A 15,441-nucleotide genomic window follows, 5' to 3' on the forward strand; every position below is an offset into this window, starting at 1 on the left:
GGGGGCGTTGAGAGGATTCTGGCTGCCTGGCTCCTCTCTGCATTGCAGTTGCTGAGAGGACTGCAAAACACAAACGGGGGTGTATTTAAAACTTAGTGGTGTTCACCCTCCCAGGGAGATCCCGAGATGTTTGAGTACTCAGCCAGATAGGAAAGGTAGCCAGAGGAGTATTTGTGATGGTGAGACAGAATTTACCTTTGTCATTGTTGACATGAAACCTTCAACATGTGTTTACGAATTTTAATTGCATATATACACATTTTTGTTTCAATAAAAAAAAAAAATAATTATAATAAAAATAATAACATTAAAATACCATTTTGGTTATTGACCAATTAAAACAACAACTATCCAAAGTGGGTCCTTTTTTTATTCACAGTTGTCTAATTAAGTAGGTTGAAACAAATGTATTACAAGTTTTGGTCTCCCTTATGTTTCTCTTCATAACCACAGAAACAACTACATCTTCTCAATCAATCAACTTTTGATTCAGATATCTATTGTAGATATTTCTCAGGTACAATTAAAGCATGTTCACTATAAAACCCTGCAAGAAACCCTACATTAGTCTCTGTTGAAACAGAAAATGGTGCTCCATTATGACAAAATAAGCAACAATCAATGTCAAAGTTGTGTAAAAAACATTCATTAATATTATTACACGTCTACAATTGAGAAGCTCAAATAATTAGCTCAACCAGGTTTTTGCTGTTTGTTCTGATTTAACTGACCAGCATATCCAAAAAACCAACAGCTGTCATCACATTTTTAGTGTTTTAATGTTGTTAAGCTGTGATTGGTGCACAGAAATCCAAAAGTGTGAGACCACTAGTCAAGATACTTATATTGTGCATTTATTTAGAATGTAATACTATTTTTTTCATTACAACTTATAAAAACAGCTCAGATTTCAGAATATCTTAGTATTTGGTATGTCCCCATTTTGCTTTGATGACAGCATGCACTGTCAAACCTGATGACTGGCCGTGTCAGAAACAAAGCTTCTTTTGATGTCACAGATCGCCTCACTTTGTCAGAGTTCAAGTGCCCCCATACATTTTCAATAGTGTTGAGGTCAGTTGACTGTGGAGGAAAGTCCATGACAGTCAGGACTGTTTGTCCTCTGTGGTCTGTCTTGGGTTATCCTGCTGCAGTATGAATCCTGTGCAGGTGTTCAACTCCCGAGTAGGCAAAACACCCCCATACTTGAATATTGCCACCACCATGTTTCACTGTCTGTATGAAACCCTGTGGTATCATTCTCTCTCAACACCCTTCTGTTACTGCCATACATTTCTAACTTGGATTCATCAGCAAATAGGACTTTTTCCAGTCATCCACTGTAAAATTCTAGTATTTCTTTGCCCACCTCAAGCATTTGGCCTTGTTTCACCTCCTGATAAGTGGTTTAGAAACTGCTGCTCTTCATCTGAGATCACTACAATACATGATAGCCTGATTAGAGTCGTGTGTTGTTTATTTAGCAAATATTGTAACTGTGATGAAGTTGCTTTTTCGATCTCTCAGTGAACTAAGCTTGATGTATTGATCTTCTGGTGTTGTGGTCGCTTTGGGTCTGCCTGATCGTGCTTTGGATACAACTAATCATGTTTTTAGACTTCCTTGTGCTACACCCATAGAAACCTTTGGTCTAGCCCTGATTTGAAACTGAGAAAGCCTCTCTTTACCTACAGTAACAATTTGACTTTTGACACTTTCCCTCACTTTCTGAATCCTCACACCTTCTGATTATTTCAAGGTTCATGTCAGAAATGTTCAGTGTCATCCTGCTAGGCCAATGAAATAATAAAGAATGACTTGGAGTATTTACTGTGCTAATTCCGCTGGTAATGTTGTGAGAAGAAAGAGAAGAAAGAGAAGAAAATGATTGATGGAGCGATGACCTCTGGAGTTGTTAAATCCTGCCTTGCAATTATATCAGCTGCTCTGCAGGGTGTTGGCTTCTGATTAGCCTTAAAAAGTGTTAATGTATTTTCCATTTCTACCCCTGCTTTTATATGCCTAAACGCTGGAGATTGTTTTTTTCAGGTTGTCTACCCCATTCTTGTGAATATTTGAACGAAAGCTCAAGAACGCCTTCATGGAATTTCCTAAAATTTAGCATGAACGTCCACTTGGACTCAAGGATTAACTGATTAGATTTTGGTATTCAAAGGTTAAAGGATAAATGATGAAGTGGTAATATTTTATATCCAAAAGGTCAAAGGTCAAATTTACTGTGACAAGGTTACAAGGTAAATTTATTGTAATTTTTTATAAATCACAAGGGCTTAAAAAAACAAAACTATGTTTGAGTCCTTTGTGCTACCTTTATTTTAGAAAATGGAGTATTGATGATGAAATGTGGCGTCTCCGGGCCTGGGGAATGAAACTGCTCCGTAGTCTGGTGGTATGGCAGATACATCATGATGGTCTGCAAAAAATGTTCTGGCCATTATTCAGTGCCATAGCTCAGTAACTGGAACTTAACTGGTGCGTGGAGGCATATACCCTCATTATGGTAATTCTAGTTTCAGTCTGAACTCGGCCTTAACCTCCCTGTTCTTTCCCAAAATGTGACGTCACTCGCAGCATACAAAAACCAGCTAAACAGAAGTGAGCCGTTAGCTATTAAGCTTGGAGTTGATGCTTGGGGAACCCCCTGCCCTGCTTATTTCCATTTGTGTCTCTGTGTGTTTCTTAACTTGTTTGTCATGGTCTTGCATCTTTCTGGCAGTCTTCACTTCACTGCCTCTTTTATTTTCTATTCACCTCATTCAACCTACCTCACTTCATTTATTTCTCTCTTCCAAAATCTCTTTGCTTACTGCGCATTACCCACCTCGTTAGCGCCTTGATCTCTCTTATTTTCTTCTTTGTGCTCTGTCTTGCTTTGTTGTTTTTCCTTACTTCTTTCCCTCCATTTTTTGTCAGCTTGTGTTTCTACTTTTCTTCAGTGAGTCTAGTTGGGAGACCTTCCTGTCGAGCCAGAGGCGCCAGATCTTACAGTCTGTCAAAACACTTAATACTGGCCTCCATGCTGGCTATAGAAGTACAATATTAGATTTGGTTCAAACTTTCCTACTTATATAGGCGCTTGTCTGTTTTGTTCGGATTTAAATTGCTGAAACCACTCCCTTTGATTAGGTATCTTTAGTTAACCTGCACATTTTCAAACATCAAAATAAAGTATTATAACAGATGCAAATAAACAAAGCAGAAGCATATACAGTTGTGTTCATAAGTGTACATACACTTGTAAAGAAAATGTATATCACAGTCTTCAGTTTCAATGATTTCTCCAGCTCTCATTTTCTGTGATGGAATGAGTAGAATACACTTTATATACTACTTTGTCACAAAAGACATTCATGAAGTTTGCCTCCAATTTGAATTTACCATGGGTCTTCTGAAAATGTGACCAAATTTGCTGGCTCAAAAATATACAAACAGTAACTTGAACAATCAATTTTGGTGACTATAGAAAGTTGTGTGAATCAAATTTTCTTAACATGAGTGATTATGATTGATAATAGCTGGTGACTTTTCTGGGCCCATTTTAATAGGGCTTGTTTGATATACCCATTAGACTCAGCCACAAACACTACAATGGGAATCTAAGGAGCTCAACATTGATCTGAAAGAGCACATTATTGATTTGAACAAGTCACTTTGAGCCATTTCAAAGCAGTTACAGGTCCCAAGATTATCTGTGCAAACAACCACAAGTATAAAGTGCAGGGCACAGTTGTGTCACAGCCACAATCAGGAAGAAAACGCGAACTTATCACCTGCTGCTGACGGAAAACTGGTCAGGATGGTCAAGATTCAAACAAAAACTGTCTGTAATAAATTAGATGCTACTGGAAGACAGGTGAAAGTGTCCACAGTCAAGCGTGTTGTGCATCAACATGAGCTGAGAGGCTGTCGATGTGGCACGTGATCACATGGACAAAGTAAAAGCCTTCTGGAGAAAAGTTCTGTGGTCAGGTAAAACACAAATTGAGTTGTTTGGCCACAATGACCAGCAATATGTTTGGAGGTGAGAAGGTGAGGCCTTCTACCCCAAGAACATTATACCTACTGTCAAGCATAGTGGTGGTAGTATTTTGCTGTGGGAGCTGTTCTGGTGCCGGTGGATCCTGTACTGTACTCCTGTACGAGCCTTCAGCTAGTCTGTATTGTTGGGTCTGGTGTCTCTCTCATCTTCCTCTTGACATTACCCCATAGATTCTCTTTGGGGTGCAGGTCAGGCAAGTTGGCTGGCCAGTCGAGCACAGTAATACCATGGTCAGCAAACCAGTTACTAGTAGTTTTGGCAGTGTGGGCAGGTGCCAAGTCCAGCTGGAAAAGGAAATCAGCATCTCCATACTGTATGGATATGCAGATTTCTTTTCCCAGCAGGACTAGTAACTGGCTTGCGATTCAAATTTTTTGAGATGTTCTTTACAAGTGTATGTAAACTTTTGACCACAACTATATGTTGGGAAATCCACAGGAATCACTTTCTGTTCAATGGTTCTTACCAGACATTGTGTATTAAGTAAGATCTTTTATCATGTAGTAAATTAACATTTACTGGAGATGTCCAGATGTCTGATGTTTTTACTTTACTCACTGGCACCCCACCTCTTGCCTAGACAAAGCCTAGACTCGAGTCATATGGCAGATTTTGTGTCGGCCTTAGTGACGTCTGTGGCACCGACTGAACTCTGCCAGCACACAAAAGGGCCTCTTCAGCTGTGCCTGTTACGTCACCATGCCATCCTATTATGTCCTGTCCTTACCCCTTTGAGACAATAGTCTCAATGTCATGAGTCTTTTATCTGACACCGCACACAGAGGGGAAGTAGCACACATTTAGCACACCCTCACTAAGCCCTGTGAATTCAGTGTAATACAAGCCTGAGGGACCAGTAGGAAAAACAAAAGTTTAGTTTTTTGTTTTTAGAAGTTAGATATATTAATGTAAATATATAAATATGAAAGTTGTCGTATGTGTTGTACAAGGGTAGATTTTGTTTGGATTAACAATTAACAAAATGCTTTTGAACTCCTTGTGTGTTTCCTCCTACAGCTCAGTGAATGGTACAGATTTTGGCCCAAGGTCAGGTTTCTGTTCGACCTCCAACGGTCTGGATGGTCAGGTGCCTTCTAGCTCCTGCAGCCCCACCCTCAGTCATGTCGTCAATGGAGACGCCACACCCAACTCTACCCCAGTCCACCAAGCCTCAGACAGCGACACAGAGAGTAGGACGGGTGAGTGTGATCATTAGTTTGCGTTTCACAATGTGTGAATGAGGGTACTTGGGGAGGTTTGGCATAGAATCCCTGAGTTGCCAGGTTTGTACAGTCTGTTTCCAGCCTTGACCATGCTACAAAAACCTGCATTCTCCCTATGAGTAATTTCCTATGAGTGACAATGTTGTTGGATGTAATACACTTGAGAATTTGACACAATATTTACTGATTATATTTGGCTCATGTAAATGATGCAAATTATCACCAAACTACCTCAATTATACATGTGCATCTTTCCAGCACATATTCATTGTGTTGCCTGGTCTGCGCTCAGGCCACTTAAAATTTTTCATGGTTCACTTGGTCCTACTGAACAGAAGAGAAGATCAGTAGATTTATTTTCATTAAGGGAGGCCTGTAATCTCTGCTGCTGTCAGCACCTCTGTCGAAAACTCCCCACAGGGATAAAACAGAGGAAAGGAAAGCAGACTGCAGTATACTGTGGAGGGTAGGCAGGAGACCAATTGCACATTAACTGCACAGAGGTGAAGCTGATGAGAGAATATTAATTATTTTCTAGTACACCTAAGTTAGGGCTGTCACACAATTACAACTTGTGCTATTCGTTTGAATTAATTAAAATGCTATCCACGTCTCCTAATCATAATTGGCACGGTCACCCTCATTCATGGTGCCTCCACTGCCTAACTTGATTGACAAGCTAACAGGTGACTTCAGACTTGTAATTGTGCAAAGTGTGAATGATAAAGTTGTGCTTTTAAAAGGCAGTAAAAAGCCTAACCCCTATCCATCTATGATGACAAGTCCAAAATACTTCCATACATTATTAATTTTTTCCCCATCTTTGAATTTATTGTTCAGAATGAATTGTGCAGTAACTCAGTTTTTAAGAGTGCTCCCCATGTAAGGAGACCTTGTCCTTGCTGCAGCAGCCTATAGTCGGATTCCAACCTGTGGCCCTTTTGCGTTATGTCATTCCCTCTCCATCTCCGTTTCCTATCACTCTCACCTTTCCTCTCAAATAAAGCCATGAAAAAGGTCGGAAAAAAATAAAAAAGGGACAGCCCTTCTAAATTTGCTGCAAAAAAAAAAGAAGTGTACGTTTTGGTGCAGAAAGGTTGAGCCGAAGTTTACAGTGTTTTGATTTCTTTTTTTCAACCCTTCAGTTCCTCCTGACAATGAATATATTTACATTCACAGAGGATGTAAGTTGCTGCATGTACATGTAGGTAGATTACTAGACTAATGGGCACTTAATGTACAGTCAGCCCTTTTAAAAGGCAAATCTTTTCTTGAGAGGTCTCTGTCAATCAAGTAATGGGAGGAAGAAGTGTTCAGTCCATGCGAGTTAAACAGCACCGTTGTCTTTCTCTATCATGCCTGCAGTCAATGGGGAGTCCTGTGATGCTGCTCTGGGTCCATCGTCTGCTACATCAGGTGATGTACTGCCCCCTGCAGACAACCATGAGGACAGCAATCAAGATGCCACCGTGCTAGAATCTGACACAGCACCGAATAGCACATCTCAACCCCTGCCAACCTCCACACAGGCTCCGGCCTCCTCTTCTGCTGCTAAGCCTACTGATGGCGCCGCTGCTGCTACTTCCTCCACATTCACCTCCCCAGCCCAGGGGGCCAACACCACCACCGCCACCACCACCACCACCACCACAACAACCTCTTCATCATCAACCTCTTCGTCCCCAGCACAAGGAGAAGCAAATGCTTCAGGAGGTGGTGGTGGTAGCAGTAGTAGCAGTGCAACTGCAACTACCGATGGGGCCAAGCCCAGGCAGCAGGTCCCCAATGCTGGAGCCTCAGATCCTCTCCCACCAGGGTAAAAATATCAGCTGCTGATATTCTGCATTCAGGTTTTCAAAGCTTTAATTACATTAAGAGGCATTTACTGTGTTTTTAAAAAAAAAATATATATGTATTATTGGATATAGACCTAATACTTGTAAGGTCTCTCAGTAAATATAGTAAGGTGAGCCAAAATCAATCATTCAAGTATTATCACTTCAACACCCACACACACTCATATTTCACGATAATGGAGCAAAACTTATTCTACATTCTCTGTCATTTTATTTATATCCATCTTTGTCATCTTGTACAACCTTGAAGCTTGTTGTTAGCAGCCTGTATTTAATTATTATTTATTTTTTTTAAATAGTATACTTTTCTGTCTTTTTAGATGGGAGCAGAGAAAAGACCCACATGGGAGGACGTATTATGTAGACCACAACACCAGGACTACTACCTGGGAAAGACCACAGCCACTACCACCAGGGTGAATGTCTCTCTTTTGCTTGCTTTCTGTCTTCAAATATGGATTCTACAACTGTTAAATTCTTTCCTCATCGACAAGTTTTTTTAGCAGTGGTTTTTTGCCTTTCATATGCAATTCTTCATATCACCCTGTTTAGCCCTGATAGCTCTCAACCATGTCTGCAAATAAACAAAAATGATGTAGTGACAGACCAATCATATTTGTTAGTGAGTTTCAGTTGGTTTCTTGCACTTAAAATCAGTGTCCATAGATTTAGACATAATTACACAGCTGATGATGCATAATAAAGTTTCCTGGTGTGTGAATACAACAAGAGAGCAGAAGGCAAATAGTTCCATAAAGCACTGTGGTGTTTCTTCCCCAAGTCAGTTATTTACTACATCAACTCACTTCAGGGTACATTTGTCTATTCATGCCATGTCTAGTTACAAAAAATACATAAATGAGTGTAAAAATAAAAGTTGTAGGTTTGTTTGCGGTAAGTTTAACTTGTGATTAGGTCAGTTTCAGTAAGAGCTAATATCTATCTTGTCTCTATGAAGGTTGTTGATCAATTTTAATTTTGTGTTAAGTCTTCATGCTTTTTTGTTTATTTTGAGCCTATGAGTCAGTTTTAGGTATCGGTTATAAAATAAACTTGTGTTTATCTGTAAAGTGTACCTTGGACCTTCCAGGCTGGCTCATTCATTTGCTTACCAGTTTGCTTGTTGTGTGTCTGTTTGCTAACTGTCCTGTCCGTTTTCTTCACTCTGCCAGTTGGGAGCGCCGAGTGGATGACCGGGGCAGGATCTACTATGTGGACCACAACACCCGCACCACCACGTGGCAGCGTCCCACTATGGAATCAGTCCGCAATTTTGAGCAGTGGCAGAGCCAACGCAGCCAGCTGCAAGGAGCTATGCACCAGTTTAACCAGAGATACCTCTACTCTGTAAGACAATTTTTACCTCTTAGTTTTACTGTGGAATATCACCCACATGGTGCTATATGTTTAAACATGACTTATACTAATATTCAAGTAATGTAGCCACCGCTGATTCAAAAAGGAAGTCACACTTGTGCAAGCAAAATCAAAATGGATAGCACGTCCTCTGTTTGTAAATTAGTGAAATTTAGATTGCTTGAAAATATTACTCTGTAGTTTTTGTATATAGGGCTTTTAAATGACTGCCATCCGCCATCCCCGGTGCCATTGCCCATAACCCCAATCCCAACAAACACTGTGATTTTGTACCTTAAACTGCAAGTATTCTAAATTCTTCAGGTAATTTCTAACCTGCCAATTTGAAACCGCACTGGATTTATCCTGCTTTTAGCTTTTACCAGCTCGTCACCTTTCCAATTGTGCAATTAACTCAAGCAATTCCCCAGTACTTAACCTGTTCAACATTCAAGAGCGCAAACGTCTGTGGCTCAGACTAAAAGCACTTTCAAAGTCTGTTTGGAGGTATTTTACTCTCATGATTACTTTTCTTCATCTGTGATGTCAGTGATCATTTTATTTTCTTTGCAGTCCATATTGTCTCAGATATTGGAGGTATCATAGTGGTCTAGTGGACCATTATCTTGAGCTCAGAAAAGGCTGCATTGTCTGCATTGCAAGTTAAAGTGACCAGATTGTTGCGTATTCTACCCTTTAATGACATATCACACATATTTAATACAAAGCACTGACTATTTTACAAAGCATATCTTGGGGTTTTTAAGATTCTAATGTGATTTTTACACATCAGAAATTCGTTTTCAGGTTATTTCTGGGCAGAACGCAGTGCAGAATTGTCCTGTGAAACTGTACTCAAAACTGTACCCACTATTAATTTTGCAACTACAACATTACAGCTTTGAAACAGTGAAAGCAGAAAGTTTCAAGTCATTGCAATATGATTTTCTTATCATACTGAAATGAATAGGAACCAGTGACTGAATTGAAGGTGGTAAAAAGAGATCAGACATCTAAAACGCTAAAGTTTGGTTTGAAAATGATTAGCCTCATTATAAAGTGTAGAATAAATCAAATTAAATCAAGCTGTTTTTTTGCTCTATACATGATATGTTTTTTCTCTTCTCATTGGTGGAGATTCAAAGTCATTATCAATCTTGTCTTCATGGTTAGCTTTAAAATCAGAGCCCAGTTTATAAGCTCCAAATGATATAAACCAAAATTAATTACTTTCTGTCTTCACCTGTTGAGCATTTGTTTTACAAACTCACTCACTTAGTACACAACACACCCTAATCAGGTGAGAATTTAAACCTTATGGCCAAAGCGGGCATTTTAAAATATTCTCACCCTGGCCTCTTCCCTAATCTGTTTGTCTTGGTCAGGGTCCCTTTCCATAGTCTTTGATCTCAGCAGTGATGTCATCTTCACTGATGATGATTAGCTTACAACACAAACCAAAAGACACAGCTGGGAAGTATTGAGCAGTAATCAGCCACAGAGGCCCTCTTGCATGCAACAAAGCCACTACTTGTCTTTTTATTTCGCATTTTGTTTTCATTTGGAATATTTCCCATGCTCTCTGTTGTGGAATATATTTTTTGGTTAATATTTTTTTTATTCTTCATATTTGGAGTATTTTTACCAGATTGGTGCAGTCCTTGTTTTTATTTCCTAAATGGATGTTTACATCTCCATCCCTCGTTTTCAGGCATCCATGATGTCTGCTGAGAATGATCCTCTTGGCCCGCTACCCCCTGGTTGGGGTGAGTTCCCATTCTTATATATTATATATTATATATTCTTATATATTGTACATATTTTCACTTGGTGTCAGTATGTACCAAATTTTGAATGGAAATATATGTTCTCTGCAAACCTTGTTATAGGAAAACACAGAGTTATGTATGTCTCACAGAGACTTTTTTATAATATCGTTTAAGTTGTATCAAGATTATTCTGAATGGTCTTCTTTCAAACTTGTTTTCTTGAAATGCTTCCTTCTGGTATCACTTCTTTCTGTTCGCAAAGATCACAGTTGACAGTCAATCAAATCAAATACATTCACAGCCTGAGTCAGCACAGGTGATAATCTGCGAAGTGCTGCCACATGTTGGAGCCGACTGTCGATTCTGTCTATTAAACTACAGACTCCTGTCTGTGTTTTTATCAACTTTAGAGAGGCGTGTGGACTCCAACGACCGTGTGTACTTTGTCAACCATAACACCAAGACGACGCAGTGGGAGGACCCCCGAACCCAAGGGTGAGCCCAATACCAGAAATCCTAGAATAAAAAAATGGAAACTATTTCACACATGTTTAAAAGTATTTTAAACACATGATATATTGTACATCATAACTCATAGAAGCCTGGATGATTAAGATGCCTGACCTATTCTTAATCTAATGAAATTAAGCAGGATGATAGAATGTAGTTAAGGATCCTTTTAAAGATATTAATTTTTAATGTGAAAGGTCATTTAGGAGTGAATGGTCTTTTTCCTCTCCTGCAAATATTGAGCTCTGTGAGGTTTACCAGCGAGTTAACTGGCCTTGTTTGCAGTTACTGAAATTGGAAGATTTTTTTTCTCTGGTACACCAGTATTAACCACTTCTAGGATGTTCTCACTACTACCATGAAATGTTTGGGCTTCCTCAGAAGGTGCACAAACGATATTCTGTATGTACTGTATATTGGCTGAAATCTTAGCCCACTTCTAGAAAGTGTCTTAATATTTACTCAACAGAAAGGAAGTCTTGGCAGTGATTTAAGAAATAAAAAATAAAAAAGACTAAAGTCTGTTGTAATAATTCAAAGGTCCATGTGGAGTTGAAGGGTTTTGTAGCTCTTAATTGTCAAATCGAGTCAGTTTTATTTGTACACTGTATAATTCAAATGTTTGTGCATGTGTTTGTGTGTGTGTGTGCAGGCTACAGAATGAGGATCCTTTGCCTGAGGGTTGGGAGATCAGGTATACAAGGGAAGGAGTTCGCTACTTTGTGGATCACAACACCCGAACCACCACTTTCAGCGACCCCCGCACTGGAAAGTCCTCTGTGTAAGAACACTTTTTTTTATTATTATTTACCTGGTAAAGGTAAACCTCATTATCCCAGATAGGGAAATTCAAGTGGTCAAGATTCAAACTAAGTTCATGTGTGTAATGTCAAATTACATGTTACTAGAAGCTATGACAGAGGCTTGTGCATAGTTAAAGGGGACATTTACCAGAACCAGATGTGGAGTCATTTGTTGTTTAATTTAGCCAAAGTACATACAGCTCATGTAAGGTGAAGAAAATTCTTTCATACAGAAAATAATGTTTCCTACCGATATTTAATTTAAACTGTCAGGGACATTGAGGGAATTTGATACATTTTCTCAGATAGCCAGAATATCTTCCCATCGGACTGCACTGGAGCATATTTCACATGCAGCATATTTTATTTTCATTATATGGTGAATAATGGATTATTAGCCCCTATAGAAAAAGCACATTTTCCATTGCATCTATCAATTTACACCTGCTACATTTTGACCTTTTGAATCTGTTTGTCCTTCTCAGCACTAAAGGGCCTCAGATTGCTTATGAGCGCAGCTTCAGATGGAAGCTTGCCCATTTTCGCTACCTGTGCCAGGTACGTGTTCTCTTCCTCTACCTTCATTTCTCTTTTTCTTCCTTGCACACTTGTCCTGATATTATTTTACCCTCAAAATGCCTTCATGTTTTGTTCTGTCTTTCCTCAGTCCAATGCTCTCCCTAGCCACGTGAAGATCACCGTCTCCAGACAGACATTGTTTGAAGATTCTTTCCAGCAAGTAAGAGAGTCCGTCCACCACTCTCCGGTTTCAGTTCAAACCGATACTATACAGCACATACAGTAATGAATTTCAAGTGTGGTGACGCATCAGGGTCTACATCCGTGGTTTATTTCAGTTTTTTTATTTCAGAGTTTTCCTCTGCTTTACATTCAACAACATTTATGTGATCTGTACCTGTGTCACTTGCAAGTGTGTTTTAGCTGATCTTGAGTCTGTTTTCTCTGTTTCTTAGATTATGGCCCTGAAGCCTTACGACTTGAGGAGGAGACTATATGTCATCTTCAGAGGCGAGGAGGGTCTCGACTATGGTGGCTTAGCCCGGTAATATAGGCAATATACATCATTCGTTGTCATTTGTTGTCTGCCAAATTTAAACACAAACTGATCTTGTGCATCTGTTGTCTCTTTCCATCTTTTCTTCCTTTCATTTCCTCCTCCATTTCTATTCTAATTCATCCCCCTCACATACAATCCGTTATCTTCTCTCCTTGCCTCCGTCTCACCTCTCTTTGCAGAGAGTGGTTCTTCTTGTTGTCCCATGAAGTGCTGAACCCCATGTACTGTCTGTTTGAGTATGCCGGCAAGAGCAACTACTGCCTGCAGATCAACCCGGCCTCGGCCATCAACCCGGACCACCTCTCCTACTTCTGCTTCATCGGCCGCTTCATTGCAATGGCAAGTTCACATTGTGGCTGCACACATGCAAACAGTCCTGGTGACACAAATGTGACCCTTTTGTACATGAAAAATGTTGACGAGACCAGAAAATAATACACAATATTGTGTTTACTAAATGTTTTCAGCCTTCATCAGGGTGGTGTCTGTGGCTTTTTCCAGTTTCCTTGTATACATCTATCTGTCATGTGATCAATATGCCCCCATAGATACCATATTTTCAGATTAACCAGCACATAAAAAAAAAATCTCTTCTTTAACTTTTGCTGCAGGCACTCTTCCATGGCAAGTTCATCGACACAGGCTTCTCTCTGCCTTTCTATAAACGCATGCTGAACAAGAAGCTGATACTCAAAGACCTGGAGTCCATCGACCCAGAGTTCTACAACTCACTTATATGGATCAGGTAATTTGTGTCTTTGCTCTTCACGGCCTTCAGAATGTAATTGTGTGTTCTGACAGCAGAGAACATTGTGTAATATCTGTTATGCAGTATGAACCACAAGAACCAAACTGCACATGTTGACGAGCCAAGTAAATAAAAGGGAAAAACTTCACCAATAAAACACTTTTAACAAGAAAAAAGAAAGAAGAGCATTCAGGGAGGGATCCTGTTCCACTACGGATACATATGCAATAGGTGTATACAAAGGTTTATACACAGTAGACAGAAGGTGGTGCACATAGAATTAAAATGTGGAAAAACAGTGACAGTATTTTACATAAACCTTTCTGTCCCTTATTATTTTTGTTTAATATAACCCTTGTTTTATCTTGCCTCGAGTTTTTAGGAGCAGTCTTGAATGTAGTATGTAAAAGTGTTTGGAGTGAGGATCAGATCGAGAACTGTTTGGAACACCTCTTTACCGCAGTGATATGGCAAAAGGACAGAATACACATACATACAAGAGGCAGCTCAAGAATACTGTTCATACAGAGAGAGAACAGACATGATGCTGATCCCTGAGAGGGAATGAAGCTGGTGTTTACCTTAATAAGGCAGTCAAATTTGATGCTAATGGTTAGACACATGAATTTCTTAGAATTATGTTTTTATGTTTGCAACAGAGAGCTGTTCTTCCTCTGTTATGTTGTGACAGTCAGCAACAGAATCTGATCTCTCCTCAGGGACAACAACATTGAAGAGTGTGGTCTGGAGATGTACTTCTCAGTGGACATGGAGATCCTGGGCAAGATCACTTCTCATGACCTCAAACCTGATGGCGCCAACGTTCTAGTGACTGAGGAGAACAAGGAGGAGTATATCAGGTTCAGTATAACCACTTTATATCTGACCCCTCACTGTCATTTTGAGTAGATAATTTATTTTGAAACTCACAAAGTACTTTTTTGCTGTCTGCTGTGCAGTCTGATGGCAGAGTGGAGGTTCTCCCGCGGGGTGGAAGGTCAGACTAAAGCTTTCCTGGACGGCTTCAACGAGGTGGTTCCACTTCAGTGGCTCCAGTACTTTGATGAAAAGGAGCTTGAGGTGAGCAGCAAAGCCTGATGCTGGTAATGCGGTAAATACTCTGGTCTATTTAGTGATCTCTGTTGTGTGTGCTTATTTTCATCCCAGTAACCTACTCTCATTACTCTCTTCTTGTGTATTTTTGTGTTTGATCCAGGTGATGCTCTGTGGCATGCAGGAGGTAGACCTGCAGGACTGGCAGAGGAACACTGTGTACCGTCATTACACAAGGAACAGCAAACAGATCATCTGGTTCTGGCAGGTACAGTCTTTTCCCCTTTCTCTCTCTCTCTCACACACACACCTTGTTTCACAAAGGAAAGGAGCAGAATGTTCCTCGTATCCCACAAGGTGTTGCATGTTACTGACCGTGTCATAAGTGTCATATCATCAGATGTGTGTGTGTGTGTTGTCACTTCCTCCCATGCAGTTGGTGAAAGAAGTGGACAACGAAGTGCGACTGCGACTCATGCAGTTTGTCACCGGAACCTGCAGGCTTCCTCTTGGTGGCTTCGCTGAACTCATGGGTCAGCGACAGACAGATATGCCACAGATTCATACTATAAACATGTTTCATTCTTTTTTTTTTTCCAATCTTTTCACCCCTAATCTTCATTTGAATTGCAGGAAGTAATGGCCCCCAGAAATTCTGCATTGAGAAGGTGGGGAAGGACACATGGCTTCCTCGGAGCCACACATGGTGAGTGCTCTCTGATTCATGGGATATGTTCCTGGGTAACACTTTAGGAATAGCCATCATTAAAAAAATGGTAAATGTATTGTTAAAAGTTATTTCATTGTTAATAAACAATCAAATGCTTTATAAAACCTTTATTAAGCAATTGTAAAGTGAAGGGTCTCACTGATCCTTTAACTGAATGAGGTTTGTGCAGGTTAGAATGCCTCACGACGCCTCTGAATATCAGTAGCCTAACTGCTGTGTAGTGATAGATCCATGGTGCTGTCCGTGGTGCTGAAG

The 15,441-nt window shown here is 40.0% G+C and overlaps 1 protein-coding gene across 1 annotated transcript in view; it reads left to right on the forward strand.

The window, feature by feature from the left end:
• Positions 1-15,441, forward strand: part of wwp1 (WW domain containing E3 ubiquitin protein ligase 1) — a 31,642-nt gene that overhangs the window by 12,977 nt on the left and 3,224 nt on the right. Inside the window, exons 8-24 of the mRNA XM_084340938.1 lie at positions 5,078-5,259; positions 6,649-7,099; positions 7,460-7,555; positions 8,312-8,486; positions 10,207-10,261; positions 10,675-10,759; positions 11,427-11,555; positions 12,063-12,135; positions 12,245-12,316; positions 12,552-12,640; positions 12,835-12,994; positions 13,267-13,400; positions 14,123-14,263; positions 14,363-14,483; positions 14,620-14,724; positions 14,893-14,989; positions 15,090-15,162. Coding sequence (XP_084197064.1) covers positions 5,078-5,259; positions 6,649-7,099; positions 7,460-7,555; positions 8,312-8,486; positions 10,207-10,261; positions 10,675-10,759; positions 11,427-11,555; positions 12,063-12,135; positions 12,245-12,316; positions 12,552-12,640; positions 12,835-12,994; positions 13,267-13,400; positions 14,123-14,263; positions 14,363-14,483; positions 14,620-14,724; positions 14,893-14,989; positions 15,090-15,162 — 2,238 coding nt within the window. The remainder of the gene's footprint in view (positions 1-5,077; positions 5,260-6,648; positions 7,100-7,459; positions 7,556-8,311; positions 8,487-10,206; positions 10,262-10,674; positions 10,760-11,426; positions 11,556-12,062; positions 12,136-12,244; positions 12,317-12,551; positions 12,641-12,834; positions 12,995-13,266; positions 13,401-14,122; positions 14,264-14,362; positions 14,484-14,619; positions 14,725-14,892; positions 14,990-15,089; positions 15,163-15,441) is intronic.

Source organism: Pagrus pagrus, assembly GCF_965226575.1.
Source record: "Pagrus pagrus genome assembly, chromosome: 20".
In the NCBI taxonomy this organism is placed as follows: Eukaryota; Metazoa; Chordata; class Actinopteri; order Spariformes; family Sparidae; genus Pagrus; species Pagrus pagrus.